Source organism: Elephantulus edwardii, unplaced genomic scaffold (genome assembly GCF_000299155.1).
Source record: "Elephantulus edwardii isolate Elephantulus edwardi_28Jun2011 unplaced genomic scaffold, EleEdw1.0 scaffold00225, whole genome shotgun sequence".
NCBI classification, from domain to species: Eukaryota; Metazoa; Chordata; class Mammalia; order Macroscelidea; family Macroscelididae; genus Elephantulus; species Elephantulus edwardii.
Window position 1 is genome coordinate 3,320,403 of NW_006399975.1, and position 18,084 is coordinate 3,338,486.

Genomic DNA, 18,084 nt, shown 5'->3' on the forward strand with positions numbered 1-18,084 from the left:
TCCTTGGAGAGGGACATCATGCTTGGGAGGGTGGAGGGACAGCGCAGGAGGGGAAGACCCTCTATGAAATGGATTGATTAGGTGACTGGGGTAATCGAGACGGGTGTGTCAGTGGCGGTGTGGTTGGCACAGGATAGAGCAGAGTTTAGGGCTGTTGTGCATAGGGTCGCTATGAGTCGGAAACGACTCGACGGCACATAACAACAACAACAACAACATCCAATATAGTATGGAAATTATCCAACAGTATCACTGATATCATACTCTAGCAAAAACTTGCTCAAGATTATCCAAAAAAGACTGGAACAGTACATCGACAAAGAACTGCAGGAAATAAAAGCTGGATTTACAAGAGTCACTTTGGTACTCTATGATTTTAGCCTCGATCCATCAGGCAATGGTAATCTTATCTCTAACACTATCATTGCTAATATCAGATGAACCTTGACTGAAAGCAGAGTACCAAAAGAGTGTCTATTTGTGTTCTATTGATTATGCAAAAGTGTTTGACTTTTAATAATTTTTTTAAATAAATTGTGCCTAACATTGAGAAGAATGGGAATTCTAAATATGTGATTATACTCATGCAAAATTTAGACCAGGAAGCAGTCATCAGAACAGAGCAAGAAAACACTGCATCTTTCAAAATTAAGAAAAAAGTGTCAGAAATATGTCCTTTATCCATAAATTTTCAAACTATTCATGGAACAGATCATTTGAGAGGCTGGACACTATGAAGAAGAATGTGGCATCAACAACCTGCGTTATGCACATGATACAACTTTGCTCACTGAAACCAAGGAGGACTTGAAGCATTTGCTGTGGAAGGTCAAAGATTACAGTCTTAAATATGATTGCATCTCAACATCAAGAAAACATTTTCACGACCAGGTCAAATGGCAGCATCGTGATAGATGGAAGAGAGATTGAGGTTGTTTAACAATTTTGTCTTGCTTGGGTCCACAATCATCATTCTTGGCACGAGCAAGGAGGAAATAAAAAGATTAATTCCTTTGGAAAAGTCCACTGTCAGGAACTTCTATAGAGTGCTAAAGAGCAACTATATCCGTCTAGAGACTAAGGTGAGCCTGATCCAAGTCATAGTCTTCTCAGTTACTTGATGTGCATCCAGAAAAATCATTGTCTTCAAGTTGTGGTTTTGAATAAGTGTACTGCTCATATCATGGACTGCCAAAAGAACAAATATGTCTGTCCTGGAGATAGTGAAACCAGATTGCTGCTTGAAAGGCAAGTATTTTAAAATTCCATCTCACATACTTTGGGCATGTGGCCAGGAGGGACTAATCCTTGGAAAAGGACATCATGTTTGGAAGGGTGGAGGGACAGCATAGGAGAGGACGATCCCAGATAAGATGGACAGTCACAGTGACTGTGACGATGGATGCAGATGTGTCAGAGGCAGTGAGAATGCCTCAAGATAGAACAGAGTTCAGAGCTATTGTTCATAGGGTTGCTATGAGTTATAGGTGATTCGAGGGTTCATAATAACTATGAGGAAAGGCAATAAATGCTTAGGAGATATGGAGATATTAGAACTGTCATGTACTGCTGGTGGGATTGTAAAACCATTCTGGAAATAATTTGGCATTTCCTCAAAGAGTGGAACACACAAATCCCATATGACCCAAATGGGGATATACCAAAAGGAAGTAAAAATTGAGACACAAATAAAGTGTTACTCACTGCTAAGAATAGCAAGAAGATGGAAACAGCCCAAATGCCCATCAACAAATGAATAGATTGATAAGCTCTGGTACATTCACACAGTGGGATACCTGTACAGCACTAATGAATGATGACTTCATAAAATACTACTGTAAAAGGAACATGTACAACATGAGGGAGGCAAAGTCTGACTTTCATCTGCTTCATAAAGGGGAATTGTCCCAACCAGTAATATCCATAGCACCAAACAAAAAGCTTGCTTGGTCAGACATGCCACCACACATACTTCTACACCACGAATCTATGGGTCTGATGTTTGTTACAAGACTCACAGACTTTACTCTTGATTCTGGGGTTTTTTTAGGCAAATAGGTTAGGGAATGGGAGAGGCAAAGGATTTTATATAATGCAAAGTGTCCTTCATCTAGTCCATGGTATTTGCAATCACTTTATATGAATCAGAGAGCTAGATAATTACTAAGGATGATAGAAAAAGAATTGATGCCTTTGAGTTATGGTGCTGGAGAAGAATCTTGAACATACCACGGCCTGCCAAGAAAACAAATAGATCTGTTTTAGAGAGGGTGAAACCAAGTTTCTACTTGGAGGCTAGGATTTTGAAGCTCTGTTTTATATACTTAACTGCTAGATTAACAGAGTTTAGTGGGTGGATGAGTGTGTGTTTGTGTGTATGTATGTGTGAAGAAATAGTAAAAATTCAATAAGGATTTAAAAAGACAGGGTCATGATAGGCATAGATCAGTAGTTCACGCACAATGTATGTTAATGATTTTATGAAACACAATGTACATTATTGGAACAATATAAATTAATTGTATGCAAACCAATAAAAAAGTGTGTTGTTACGTGTCATCAAGTCACCTGTGAACCATAACAACCCTGTGCAAAGTATCTCTGAATCCTGCCCTGCTCTGAGCCAGTCTCACTAATACCGACACATCAACCCTCATTGCCCCAGTCACTGTATCAAGCCATCTCATCCAGGATCTTCCTCTCCTATGCTGTCCCTCCACCCTTCCAAGCACATTGTGTTTCTCCAAGGATCGGTCCCTCCTGGCCATGTGCCCAAAGTATGTGAGACAGAGCTTCAAAATCCTAGCTTCCAAAGAGAGATACTTGGTTTCACACTCTCAAACACAAAACTATGTGTTTCCTTGGTAGTCCATGGTAAGTTCTAGGCTCGTCTCCAGCACCACAAATTGAAGACACTGATTCTTCTATCATCCTTAGTCATTGTCCAGCTCTCTGAAGCATAACAAGTGATTGTGAAGACCATGGCCTGAATCAGTCACCCCTTAGTCTCTAGGCTGACATTGTTACTTTTCAGCACTTTGGAGCAGTCTAGAAATATGTATATTTTAAAATAAATATTTCAGTATCTTATAGAAAATATTATAGGAAATATCATTGAGATATTCTTATTGTATTTGTTTTATGTCAGATAATTAACCAGTTTCTGTCAGGTTATATATTTCATACACTTTTATATCTCAGATTTTACTAAACTCAGCAAAATAGGTTTATAAGATAAGTAAGGGATAAGACACTAAAACTATTAAACTAGTGTGATGAAACAATACTGAATTAGAATATATCTCATTTAATTTATAAAATTATGTTCATTTTGTCAATATTATGGTACTGTTGAGTTTCCTGGTTTCCATGTGTCTCTTTCTTGTTCTTTAAGCACATTTTAACTTCCAATCTGGAATAGGAAATGCTTCTTTTTCATGAAGGGAAATCCGAAAGACAAGCAGGGCCATTGGTGAAGGATTCTTCCACCACAAGTCATCTAATGTAGTGCTCTGATACAGTGCTTCTTTCCTGCTTGCAAGTTAAATGCCATTTTAAATACATTGAGAAATAATAGCTGCCATTGTTCGATAAACTTGGACAAGGCTTATAGCGCCATGCTGCTAATCTTCTGCTGGTATAACAACTACTGGATACTAAGAACAGAATTTTTTTTTCAATACTCCAGTTAAAATCTAACTCTATCATATCCTGGCTCTATGATCCAGACCTGGATGAGTTGTTTGACTTCTTAAATGGAAAATGTTTCCTTAAATATAAAGTGAAATTAACTGAAGGGTCCAGGCCATATATTGCTGTAGATATAAAACAGTTGAATCATCCTGCCTCTGCTATCTCTGACTTAGATAATAACTTTGGGATGATACTGATCAATAATTTATGTCCATTTCCTCCTTCATAAACAAAGGAAGTATTGATACCTATATCTCAAGTTCTTGAGAAAAATAGGAATCATACAACAGTTGACTGTGCATATGTGAAACCTATACTTAGATCAGGAGGCAGTCATCAGAACAGAGCAAGGAAATACATGTTTTTCAAAATCAGGAAAGGTATACATCAGGGACGCATCCTCTCTCTATATCTTTTCAATCTATGTAAGGAACATATCATCTGGGAGGCTGGGCTCTATGAAGAAGAATGTAGCATCAGGATTGGAGGAAGACTCATCACCAGTCTGTGTAATAGAGATGACACAACTTTGCTGCTGAAACTGAGGAGGACCTGAGGGATTTGCTGCAGAAGGTCAAGGACTACAGCCTTAAATATGAATTGAACCTCAACATCAAGAATACAGATTCTCACCACTGGGCCAGTTAATAGTATCATGATGGATGGAGAAGAGATTGAGATTGTTGAGAATAGCAACTTGCTTGGTTCTGCAATCAACATTCTTGGTACCAGTAGTCAGGAAATCAAAAGATGAATTGCATTGGGAAAATCTGCTGTAAGCAGCCTCTCCATAGTACTGAAGAGCAATGATGAGTTATGGTGCTTTAGAAAAGTATTGAATATACTGTGGACTACTAAGAGAACAAACACGTCTGTCCTAGTCAGAGTGAAACCAGGCTGTTCCTTAGAGGCAAGAATTTTAAAGCTTCATCTGACTTACTTTGTGCATTTTACCAAGAGGGTCCCAACCTTGGAAAAGCACATCATGCTTGGAAGAGTGGAGGGACAGCATAAGAGGAGAAAACCCTGGATCAGATGGATTGACTCAGTGACTGGCATAATGGAGGGACAGGGGAAGTAAGTGTGTCAAAGACAGTGAAATTTGCTGAATATAGAGCAGGGTTCAGAGCTGTTGTACATAAAGTTGCTGAGTTGAAAGCAACTCAATGGCACATAATGACAAGAACTCTATCTCAAGTTATTTTTTTTAAGAATCAAGTAATACTGGTAAAGTGGTTAGAATGACACACAGTTTTTAAATATTATCTCTGATTATTGTAATACTATCTAGAACCCAGTAAGCACCGCATACATATTGTTAGGTGCCTCTGAGTTGAGTATGACTCACAGCAACTCTAAGAATGATGGATCTGAACCCTGCCATATCTTATCCCTCTAAAGATTACCATGGCTGCAATCAGTTGAGGTGCTTAGCTTCTACCTGATTAAGTATTTGAGATACTACAAAAGAAAGGCTTAGCAATCTATTTCCAAAAGCTCAGCCATTGTAACATCACGGAGCACAGTCTAACATGTGATCATCATGTATCGAGATTGACTCTGCAATTAGTAACTGGTAAACTAGTTTTCTGCCTACAGGCAGCACCTATGTTCCAGGCTTTCTTAATAGTCTATTTTTTTAAAAATCCTGAAATAATCTATTCCCTGAACTCAAGCCTCATTTTTAAGAGTTACTGGTTTTAGATAGCTTCCGAATAAAGACTACAGAGATGCTTTGCATTTGTGCGACATTTATCAGACACCTCTCTCTTCATAAGTTGAGGCCCACAGGGTAGCTTCTTAAGGTCCAGGTTTGTAATAAAAGCTACCTTATCTATTACTATAGGCTTATAAAAGTATGTTTATTGTGCTTATATAATCCTCTTATAGTAATAATAGCAACTCTAAGGAAGTAATCGGAAAAAGAACACTTCTTTGGCTCTTTGTGAAATTATTGTTTCATAAGTAGGTATGATGGTTCTTATACATGATTGTTCTTATATGATATTGAGTTGACTATAACACATAGCAACCCTGTGAACAACAGATAGGAATCTTGCCCTGTCTGTCATGCCTGAACCCGTACTTACAGTCATTGTGTCAGTCTATCCTCTGAAAATCTTGCTCTCTTTCTCTGATCCTCCACCTTTCCCAGCATGATTTCTTTTTTCCAGGACTGAACCCTCTTGGGACCTTGACCCCTGTTGATGACATAGAAAAACAAATATTATGAATTTTCACTGTCTTCACTTGTAAAGAGCACTTCCTTCAAGATAGATTTGTTCTTTTGGAAGTCCATGGAACTTCTCCAATACCATTGTTCAAAGGCATTAGTTATTCTCTGATAATTTTTATTATTGTCCAATTTTCAAACACATAAAAATCAATTTAAACTACTCTAGTTTTGCTTGGTACACCATAGTCTTCAAAATTACAACCTTGCTCTTTAGCACTTTGGAGAAGTCTTGCACAGCAGATTTCCCAATATAGCATGCTTTTTGTTTAGTGACTTTATGCCATGGATGTTGATTGTAGATCCAAGTTAAAAGTAAAGGTTAGAGAGTTAAAACAATTTTTTTTTAAATTATGTTGTGATTTTTAAACACCAAGCATAGCGTGGAAAATATTCAATGACTTGACAGAATCAGAAGTTGGAGAGATAAATTTGAGATTCATACCTCCTCCCTCAGACTTACGGCACTGTGCAGATGCGACTGGGCCCTTTAGGTGTCTACTCTGATGTCTGATGAGGAAGCGTAGGGTGAACTATGAAGCCAAAGCAAATTCATGTGTATAAGTTATTCCTGAGTTTGTGCTGAAGTATATGAGGTAGTTTCCAAATTCTGGGTAATTTGACTTAAGTTTTGTGAAAAAGAAACATAAGGGAAAGTAATACCTCAGTATTATTTGAAGAAACTATATGCCTCATTTATGTAATACTTTGCAGCTTATAAATCACTCAAACATTATCTGAAAGTGTTTTTTGCATGTCTATGAAAGCCACATTATTTAAAAATAAAAAGATTTCAAAATACTTGGAGTAAGCCAGTTTGTATGATTATCATAAAATGTGGTTAAAGGACAATTATTATTGTTCTCTGTATGTTATTATTAATTCTAGTCACAAAGAAGAGAAAGTAGAAAACAATTGGAATTAGAGTTTAAAACTGAAGGAAATATAACTGGAGAGCTCCTAGAAACCCACTCACACAGTCCTATTCCCAAGTATTCAGTGGTCCTTGGAGAAGGATATTGCGTTTGGAAGGGTGGAGGGACAGCATAGGAGAGAAAGGCCCAGATGAGATGAATTGATACAGTGACTGGGGCAATGGGCGTTGGTGTGTTAGAATTCTTGAGACTGGCTCAAGAAAGAGCAGGGTTCAGAGCTGCTATACATAGGGTTGCTATGGGTCACAGGCAACTTGACGGCACATAACAACAACAACAGCAACAGCAACAAAAATATAGAATCAAAAGGGGTAAGTTTATTAAATGTCTTTTCTTCCCCTGCTTCCCACTTTCTTCTTATCTCCTTTTTATTCTTTCCTATCTTTCAGTTTTCTTAATCTTTAGTCTAAATTTTTCCTACATTGTATGATCTAAATGAATGAAAATATTTTACTAAAGTACATAACTATACATATAACTGTATATCATTGTACATTTAACATACAAATAAACTGTACAATATGTATATACATGTTATATCTACATACATATCATTGACATCTTCCTCACTCCTGTATGAGTAAAAATTTTTATGCTTTCATATTAATGATTATATTTGAACTTTATCCTCACACATATAGGGAATAGCATTAGAACTATTTGTTGTTATTTGATCTATTGTTCTATTTTGTGTTTATTAGTCTTCCATCATTTATATGTGTATTAAATTCATTTTATTAAGATGGGCAACAAAAACACAGAGCCCTACTTTGTGCCAGTGGAAAAATTGAATAAAAAATACTGCTTACCCAATTGACTATTGTACCCTGTTCCAATGTCAGGGCTGTCCAGCCAGAGACCAGAGGTGGGAATAAAGTAATATCATTATGCCTACAAGAAAGACCGTCAATATAACCATTATTCAAGTTAACACATTAACTATTAATTACAAAAATGATGAGATGGGAGATTTTTATCAATAGTTGTAGTATGACATTGATCAAGTATGCAATTAAGATGCATTGGCAATTAGTAGTAATTGGAATGTGAAAGCTGGAAACATAAAAGAACTGTCTCTTAGTCAACTATGACTCATAACAAGCCTATTAAAACAGAAACCTTGACTTATCCTGTGCTTATAATCTCTGCCATGCTCAAACTCAATGAAACTACTGTAAATCCATTTTATTGAGGGTCCACCTTTCTTTCTCTGAAACTCTAGTTTTCCGACCAGTAAAGTAATCAAATGGCATATTGCATTGGACAAATCTACTACAAAAGAACTCATAAAGTGATAAATGCAGAGGTATCACTCTACTTTTAAACTGATGTATGTTAAAAGGTGTCCCTCGCCCATGGTAGGGTATATTTAGTCATCTCAAATACAAGCAAAGCCTGGACAATTAAAATGGAAAAGCTAAGAACTGATTAATTTGAATTCTTGTGGTGATGGAAAATATTTAATATATTATGGGCTGTTAAAAAAAAAGGATCAAATCTGTCTTGGCAGAATCATATAAAATGTTCTTTAGAAGCAAGAAAGGCAGACTTCAACTAAACCTACTCAGGATCTCTTAGCAAAAACTCTCAAACGTTTTGCCATTGTGTCATAACTGATTATATTAGTTTTTCAAGGTGTTAAATCACATGGGAGGAGTCTATTGTCCATCTTAATCCCAAGGACCCAGTGGTAGGTCAGAAGGCTGTTTAACAGTGCACCTCCCAATGACTATGCCATTCTTGAAGAACAATATAATACATTACAAAGTAGAGGGCAACAAAAAAATAAGAAGACCCTAAAGAGATGGCTTAACACAGTGGCTACAACAATTGACTCAAACATACCTCCTATTATAAGGAAAGTATCATGCTTGGAAGATAGAGTGACAGCACAAGAGATGAAGATCCAGGATGAGAAGAATTGACTCAGTGACTGGAGTAATGGGAGTACGTGTGTCAGAGACAATGAATTTGGCTCAGGATAGAGCAGGGTTCAGAGCCATTGTACATAGAGTCACTATGAATCACTATGAGTTGGAGTTGACTAGATGGCACATAACAACAACAAAATGTTAGGGAGCTCTGGTAGCCTAGTGGTCAGGAGCTGTTCTTCCAACCCAAAGGCATACAGTTGAAATCCACCAGGAGAAAGATGGGCAATTACCTCTTGCACAGTTTACTACCTCTGAAAGCCTCCTGGAGCGTCAGTTAAAGCTTGATTCTGACTCAACAGTACACAACAAAATAAAACATTTGTTAAACATTAAACAGTATAGTATTTATAAAATAATGAGTTTTCTTTTACTTAATTGGATTTCACAGAGGGAACTGATTATCAATTTGATTAATATCTTTGTAGGTATTTTCTATGTTTATGAGGCGGGAGTGGCGTCCACTTCCTAAAGAACATGCCTCTGGAAACTCTATGAACTTTAAGAAACGATAATTATAGAAAGGCTTCTGTTCTTTTGTTCAGAGGGTCACTGTGAGTCATTCTCGACTCAGTGGCAATCATCATCAACAATAACAACATATAGCACATGCATACCTTCAAATAAGAGATCATACTAAATTTACTAAACTGAAGTATTTTAATTAGCATTTTTATGCATATGTATTTATCACATTCACTTTAATTATTACATTTTTCTGCTGTATGCTGTGCAATTATAGATTTGCTTACTCAATGTAGTACTAATGAATATTTGAACTAAATTACTTTTAATTGTGATTAGAAAAAAATGCAGTAAGCCTCAATGTACAAAAAAATCGTTCTAACCCTATGAATTGGTCTATGAATTCAGAGAAATAAAACTTCTGGTTTAAGTGTCATCACTAGTAGTTTTTAATCATCCATGTTTCCTTGTGATGCCTTTTTGGAATGTAACCTGTATGGTACAATCACAAAATGAGATTTATTTATTTTTTTATTTTAAAGGGAATTTTTTACAGTTGCAGGCAGACCAAACATGCTCTAAAAATGGCTTGGATCTGTTTCCTCTTGGAGGTCCATAATTATGTACAGCCAGCAATTTTGTATCCCCTTTGTATACTAATGACATAAAAACAGTGGGTCAAATCAGGACATTTCTATCTTGAAGTTTCAATATTGTGGAAATTTTCAAGAAGTCAAGTAGCATTAGATATAACTTATCTTTTCCTCATGATAAGCAAGATCTTAAAGTCTTGGTTTTTGTTAATTTGTGAGCTAGTTGAAAAGTATGGGACTCATTAAACTTTTCCATAGCCCGTATATTATAAAGAAGCCCTGGCAGCACAGTGTTTAAAGTGCTTGTCCATTAACAAAAAGGTCATCGTTGTAAATGAAACTGTCTCTCCTATGGAGAAAGATGTACAGTCTGCTTCCCAATGGGACATTTGTATGCTGTCCTATAAGGTCTTTGCGAGTCAGAATTTATTTAATGGTAATGCAAAGGGCTTTTTTTGTGTAACTATAAATACTTGCTTTTCTCTTACGACAAGTCACTTTATCCATTAAATATAAGGTTCCACTGAAATAATTTGTCTTTTTTCCCTTTCAGGTCTGGGAGGGGGCTTTATGGCATTGACAGTATGCCAGATCTCCGCAGGAAAAAAACCTTGCCTATTGTACGCGATGTGGTGAGTTACTTCTATTTAATTCCCTTTGATTGCATATGTTGTATTTTTCCTCTATTGTGCTATATTGTCCTCATAACTGTCTGGCCTGTATATATTTTGTGGAATAATATATATCAGAGGTCACAGGCTGTTAAATGGTAGATTTATTATATCATTAAAACCTATTAGATGGAAGAAATAACTCTACACGTCTGGCAGCTTTTGATACTAGATGAAATTACAAATTGAGTTAAAATGACCCTATAATTGAGCAGAAAGGAATCACAGCAGGCTGAGTGAGCTACTGCAACTGGTCTTTGATGTATTCCTGTAATGAATGACCGCTAGTTTAATTTACAAGGTTTAAGACTGGATTTGACCTTCCTCACCTTAGCCCAGCAGACTTTAATACTTTATAATGCAGGCAGATGTTAATCAATTCTTCTTTCTATTAAGATTCAGTTTAGCCAAATTAATAAGGTACCTTACAATTCTAAAGATAAGCTTGGCTCCCAAATCATTACAATTATTATCAACTATAGGTATAACATCATCTTGAATAACTCAAACTCTCCTATAATAAAATATACTGGAGTCACCTAGAAATCCAAGGATTAACAATGGCATGTACTAGACTTTGACAACAAATAATCTATCGGTATTTTTTTTTAAATAGTTACTTTGCCATCATCAAAATTGTCTTCATCTTTCTTTGTAGGCAGAGTTAATAGTTTATAGCATGAAAATGGCCTCCCTCCTAAAGATAGAAATTTTCTTTCTAGCAATAATGTGTATAATTTATTTATGTCAAACATTTTTAACATTACTCACCTAAAGGCGCTATCACTTTATTGCATGGAATGAATCTATGTCTGTACAATTAGCTGAGACTCCTGTCATTATCACATGGACATCATGTTATAACACACTATGTTATTTAACATTGCTTTGTTCTTCTTTCAATTTTGCTATATCTAACTGTTTACATTCTATTTCCTCTAACTCCTGGAATCTTCAGGCCATGGTAAGTGAATTTTAATTTGTTCAGTTAATGTTTGCCAATTTCTAAAATGCACACTGCTTTTGTTAAATGAGATTAAAAAGGGCAACATGGAGAAATGAAAATAAATCTTATCTACAATAATAAGTGAGTTCTTTAAGAATCTAGCATAAAGTTCAATTTGGCAAGATCAAAGTATACATATATAAGGCACAAATGGCATGCTGAAAAAGAATATAGACATTATTTTATGAACAATATGTGTCAGTGATGACAAGTAATCTTAGGTAAATTCTTGAAAATAGGCTTTCTTTCATGTAGGTTTACATGAAAAGAGGTAGAAAGGGATAGAGAGTGACTTTCTTACTTAGATAGATGCTTGATTTTCTGAGTGTCTGACTTTGTAGAGTTGAGGAGGTATATTCATGACCGAATGTGAGTAAAGATGATTAGGATGACATTTTCCACTTAGACCTCCTCTTGCTCCTAATAAAATACACATTTAATATTCCCACTAGATCCTGCTATTTTCCTTTTTCCTTGTGATTTGAGTAAAAATTTACTCTTAAAATTAATTTTCCATTCAACCTTTCATGTACTTTTTTTTATAACCATACAGATATTTTTCTTTTCAAAATTCTCAATAGCATTGCCAAGTTTATTATCCTGCATATATTTCAGGTAAAAGTAGATGCTGATGGTTTTAGTTCAAGAATAGGAAATAAATGGTTTTGTGTTAAGATTTCCCAAGTTACTAGCCTGAGTAAAGAAAAAAAATTATTAAAATAATTCTCAGTATTCAAAATGTCCACTTGGAAGAAGAGATCCTTGCTAGATATGGAAGAATATTTAGGGAACTATGAACACTCTCAAAACCATCCAATACTAATGTGTTTCAAATCCTCATACAGGTCAAACTGACTCTGTATCAATGAGTATGATATATGAAGGAATATGTTCGTATTATATTACTTATAATATGCACAGTTTGGGGAAGATGTTGTAAAACACTCTTGGGAACCTTGAAAATGACCATTTTCCTTTATAAGACTTCTGTTTTCTCACCTATAAAATGTTTGGGGTGGGTTTGATGATCAAAGATCCCTCATATACTTGATATTAGAAATGGCAGGTGAGATGATCTTTGAATTGACTGAAACATGATCTCTAATGATCGTTCTTCTGAGCTACAAGCCTCTCATGTGCAAATACAGCATAAAAAAACAGCAAACAAAAATTCTGTTTGTTTTAGACCCTGGCTGCCCGGAAATCAGGACTCTCCCTAGCTATGGTGATTAGAACATCGCTAAACAACGAGGAACTGGTAGGTGCAATGCTAATTACTAGTTATGTATTATTACTTACTATCAATAGTAACTAATTACTATTTTTCACAATCACAGGGTAAAAATCATACTATTTGAGTTAAATAATTTCTAATACTCTGGAACTCAAAGACACTTCTTTTACGGTGTGAGTTTCTTTTCTACCAAGTAATTTTCTGCTCCAGTATGCATGTACTTTCTGATTTTTAGAAATATTTTCCCATTCTAACATAGCTTACTTGTTATTTTGCATCTGAAACTAGTCTTGTAAAGTTGCTAATTGTGGATTCAACAGTTTTAATCCATTAGCCACTCCTTGTTAGAATAATGGACAGCCTCTTCCTGTCAAGATTTGGAAAACCAATAAACGGTTACTCTAGTGGGATATACCTCAAAGCAATGGGAGGTGAAGAGTTACCTCCTTCATAAGCCTTTCCTCAACTGGCTTCTTCTACTGGTTGAGTTTCCCCTGGGATTTTATAAAGTTTAATGATGTTTTTCATGGTATAGTGTAGTTGACAATGAAGGCTACTTGATTAGCAGTGTTATAGCAGGCAAATAACTTATTCTGATTTCCTTGATATGTAAAGTGATAAAACTATGGAGATTAAGGATTCATGAATAATAATCAATTCGTAGGATAAACAATAAGTGTGAATTGCTGGTTTTATTTTTATGAACTTACCCTTTTACTGTTTTTATATTTATATTTGCATAAACTTTTCTAGACTGATAGCATTGGCTGTCACGTATTCGGTTTGCTGTTCTTATTTCATCCTTATTGTTTTTATCCTTATTGCTTAGTAGACTGCCCCGCATGGGAATATTTACATTATTCTGAAAATACTCATTGAATGGATGAACCAGTGTGATTAGATGATACAAAATCTACTGCTGTGGATTTCTTAGTAGCCTTGCAGGATAAAAGCAGTTTGCTGTTATCTTTTTTTTTTAATTTTCTTTATTTGGCATTGTTAATTCATTGTTGAACATCTTCTCCCCCTGCCCCTGCCTCCTTCTGCCCTATCTCACCCTGTAATGTACCCCTTCTTCCATATTATTCTCATACATATAATGCTTAATCATATTTCCCTTCTAATTCTTCTTCTAATCTGTTCTAATGCAGTGTTCATTATCTATCCATTCTTTCCCCAATCCCTCTTCAATCCCCCCAATCTGTCCTATTTTCTAGCTGTGTTATGCAGTATTTATCCCTTTGTGACTCAGATATTTCACTTAGAATAATATCCTTAAGGTCCCCCATGTTGTGTAATGTTTTGCTATTTCATTGTTTTTTCAGTGCTGCTTAATATTCCATTGTATGGATGTACCATAGTTTTTCTATTCAGTCATTTATTGATGGGCACTTGGGTTGCTTCCATCTCTTTGCTATTGTGAATAATACAGCAATAAACATGGACATGGATACAACTATTTGAGTTGTGGCTCTCATTATGTTTCTTTGATCGATAAGCAATCTAGCTTTTAATTAGTAGCCAAGTGTTTTATCCACTGTGCAACCAGAGATCCTTCAAAACATATACCTAAAAACCAAATCCACTCCCTTCAAGTGATTCTGACTTATACAAACCCTGTGGTACAAACAAAATTGCCTCAGAGGACTTCCAAGTCTGGGAGTCTTCATAGGAAAGGACTGCCACATCTTTTTCCAGTAGAGGGACTTCTAGATTTGAACTCCCAACCCTACGCTTAACAGCCACACATTTTAATCACTCCATCATGAGATCTCCCCAGAAGATATTTCCACCCCCTGTCTTCAAAGTAATCTGACTCAAAACAACCCTGTAGGACAAACTAGAATTACCCATTGGATATCTAAAATTTGATAAATCTTTGCAAATACTTCTTGATAAAACTATCTCATCTTCCTCATATAGAACAGCTAGTGTATTCAAACTGCCAACCTCTTGGTTAGCAACGTAATGTTTTTACCTACAGTGTCATCAGGGTTCCTTTCAAATTCAAACTCACTACCCTTGTGTCAGTTACAACTCATAGTGACCCTCCATTGATTTCTGAGCATGTGCATTATAATGGAAGGAGACTGCGCATCTTTTTTCTCAGTAATGCCCTGGTAGGTTCAAAACGCTAGAGATGTACAGCCTTTGGATTAGCTGCGTGACTCAACATGATCTAAGACATCAGAGCTCTCCAGGGCTTTTTTAGAATATACAAACTCAGTGTGTCATGTCCATTCCAATTTGTAACAATGCTCAATTGGATTTCTGAGGCTGTAAATCTTTTTTCTTTTTCTTTTTTAGGCTGTAAATCTTAATTGGACCAGACTGTAATCTTTCTTGTGCTGAATGGCTGGAGGATTTAAGCAGTACACCTTTTGATTAGTAGTCCAAATGCATAAATCATTGTGCCACCAAGGTTCCTTTGTTTTTGTGGCCTGCGAGTCAGTCAGAACTAATTCATAGCTGACCCTCCAGCGAGTTTTTCAGACCCTCCAGCTGACCTTCTGGTGGGTGTTCAGAGGCTTTTAAAGTGGATTTTCAGAGTTGTTAATCACGCAAGAGGAGATTGCCCATCCTTTTCCTACAGAGAAGCTGAGAATTCAAACCTAGTGCCTATGGGATTGCAGAGTAGCTTCATAACACCAGGCTACCAGAGCTCCTGAGGGCTCCTTTAGGAAGTATAAAATTAAGAACTAAACCCACTGTTGTTGAGTCTCAATTCTGGTGACCACCACCAGTTTTTAATGCTGTCAATCTTTATAAAAGGAGACTGTGATCTTTTCCCTTTAGAGCACACAGTAGGTTTGAACTGTCAATCTTTTCGTTAAGAGACCAACACATTTAGCCTACAAATTCACCCATGGATCCTTTGAGGAAATAGAAATAGGATAGAAATATCTAATTACTGTTGTTCAGTGCTATCAAGTCCACTATGGCTCACAATGACCTGAAGAACAACAAATCATAACTTTTCCCTACCCAACAACACCCTCACAATCTTGCTGTTGTTTTTGTGTACCACAGAGTCTGACCTTCCAGTGAGTTTTCAGAGGCAATTAATTGCATGCAAAGAGATTGTCCATCCTTCTCCCTCAGAGCAGCTGGTAGCCTTGAACCACATGCCTTCAGGGTTGCATCACAGCTTCTTGCCACTGGGCCACCAGAGCTCCCTGCATCATACTCAGAATCCTAGTCATGCTTTACCCCATTGTTGTAGTCACTATGTCAATCTATCTTGTTAAGGGTCTTCCTCTCCTTTGCTGACTCTCCATATTTTAAAATGTAATGGACTAACCCCTCCTGACAACATGTCCAAAGTTATTAAGACAAAGTTTCTCCAGCTGTGCCTCCAGTGAGAAACCTGATTGCACTTCTTCCAAGATTGTTGTTGTTGTTGTGTCCCATAGTAGGAATCAACCCATAGCTAATCTTCCAGCTGCTTTTCAGAGATATTTAATTGAATGGGAGGAGATTGCCCATTGTTCTCCTGTGTGGAACAGCTGGTGGCCTCACACAGGGTGCCTTCAGGGTTGCAGCTTAGCTCCTTGCCACTAGGCCACTAGAGCTCACCTTCTTCTTCCAAGATATATTTGTATATTCTTTCAGCAGTCCATGGTATATTCAATATTCTTTAACAGCACCACAAATAAAATGCATCTATTCTTTGATCTACCTTATTCCTTGTTCAACTTTCACATACATTTGTAGAAACAATTGAAAATACCATGACTTAGATTAGGTGCATCTTAGCCTTTAAACTGGCATCCTTACTCTTGGTACTTTAAAGAAGTTCTTGAAAGCAGTGTTTTTCAATGCAACTCCTCTTTTGATTCCTGGAATGCTGCTATCACAGTTATTAATTGCAGAGTGAAGTAAAATGAAATAATTGATATCTTCAATATTTTCTCCTATCATCTTACATTACTGGTCCAATTTTGTGGATTATTTTTTCTTTTGATGTTGAGCTATAATTCTTATTGAAGGTTATAATCTTTGCTCTTTTTTTTTTTCATTAAATGCTTCAAATCTTCCTTATAAGGGATTCTTATTTTAGAGTCCCTAACTTATCTAAGTTAGAGATTCTTATATTTGGCTCATTAATATCTTATCTAAATTAGAGATTCTTAAATTTTGCTCATTAATATCTCCTGTGGGAGCTTTAAGATATACCAATATCTTAATCTAGTCCTGGAGAATTTTATTTCATTGACCTCAGGTACAGCCTGTAATGAGGTTTAATTTTTTGTGTTTTTTGTCTTTTAATGTGCTGTGGACTCTGTTCATTGTATCTGAGAGTACTATAATTTCATCACAGCTTTTTGCAATAAAAGAGTAATTTATTGAGATTTATTAGACATATGAGAAATTGGCTGTGAGCACTATGGCATAAATAAATCCAAATCCAAAGAAGTACAACTTCCTGGTGCATTTATACCATTTTTCCCAGGGACTGATTTATTATGAATAATGAACTTACAACATGACCTTTACAATCATTGGAGCATATACCCATGAGAAAGATTCTTACATTTTATGTCTGGTTTAAATTTTTAAAAAACCAAAACCTGTAATTTATGGTTAACTAAACTTTTCTTTTTCTAAATAATTGTTTCTTCGTTTAAGGGTCTTAACTCTTGTCTATTGTTCTATTTCTTGTTTTAATTTTGTGGGTTACACAGGGGCCTTTAATGGTGGCCTAGTGGTAAGAAGCTGTGCTGGCATCCCAAAGCTGGTTCAAATCCATCAGCTGTTTGGTGGGAAAAGAATAGGCAGTCTGCTCTCATGCGATTAACTGCTTCTGAAAATTTGCTGGAGGATCAGCTATAGGTCAGTTCTGACTTGATGGTACACGACAACAACAACAAAAACAGGAACATGTATTGTTGGTAGATATTTGATGTGAATCCTAGGAATGTTAGGGTTTATTTATGTATTTATTTTTAGCTTACAGGTCCATAGTGTATTAGACCAGTTAGAACACTCCATTCTGTGCTGGTTGCTTAGTGGTAAGGAATTGTGCTGCCAATGCTAAGGTATGCAGTTCAAACCCACCAACTGCTCCACAGGAGAAATATGAGCCATCTGCTTTCTGGAGAGTTCCTTCCTCTGAAATCCCACTGGGGCATCAACAATTGGTCACTTATTTTTCCTTTTTTTCTGTAATTTTTATTTTACTTTAATAATTTTAATGAACGTTTACAGAGATTTTGGATTTCCATTCATTCATTGCTGCACTTCTCTCCCCGCCCAGCCCTCCCCTACCCACTCCCCCCGCCCCCCAGTTCACTCCTCTCTTTGAAAAGTAAAAGAAAAACTC

General features: G+C 36.2%; 1 protein-coding gene across 1 annotated transcript in view; it reads left to right on the forward strand.

Moving 5' to 3' along the window:
- UNC13C (unc-13 homolog C (C. elegans)) overlaps positions 1-18,084 on the forward strand; it is a 912,374-nt gene that overhangs the window by 300,053 nt on the left and 594,237 nt on the right. The window contains exons 4-6 of the mRNA XM_006898243.1: positions 10,404-10,482; positions 11,480-11,485; positions 12,714-12,785. Coding sequence (XP_006898305.1) covers positions 10,404-10,482; positions 11,480-11,485; positions 12,714-12,785 — 157 coding nt within the window. The remainder of the gene's footprint in view (positions 1-10,403; positions 10,483-11,479; positions 11,486-12,713; positions 12,786-18,084) is intronic.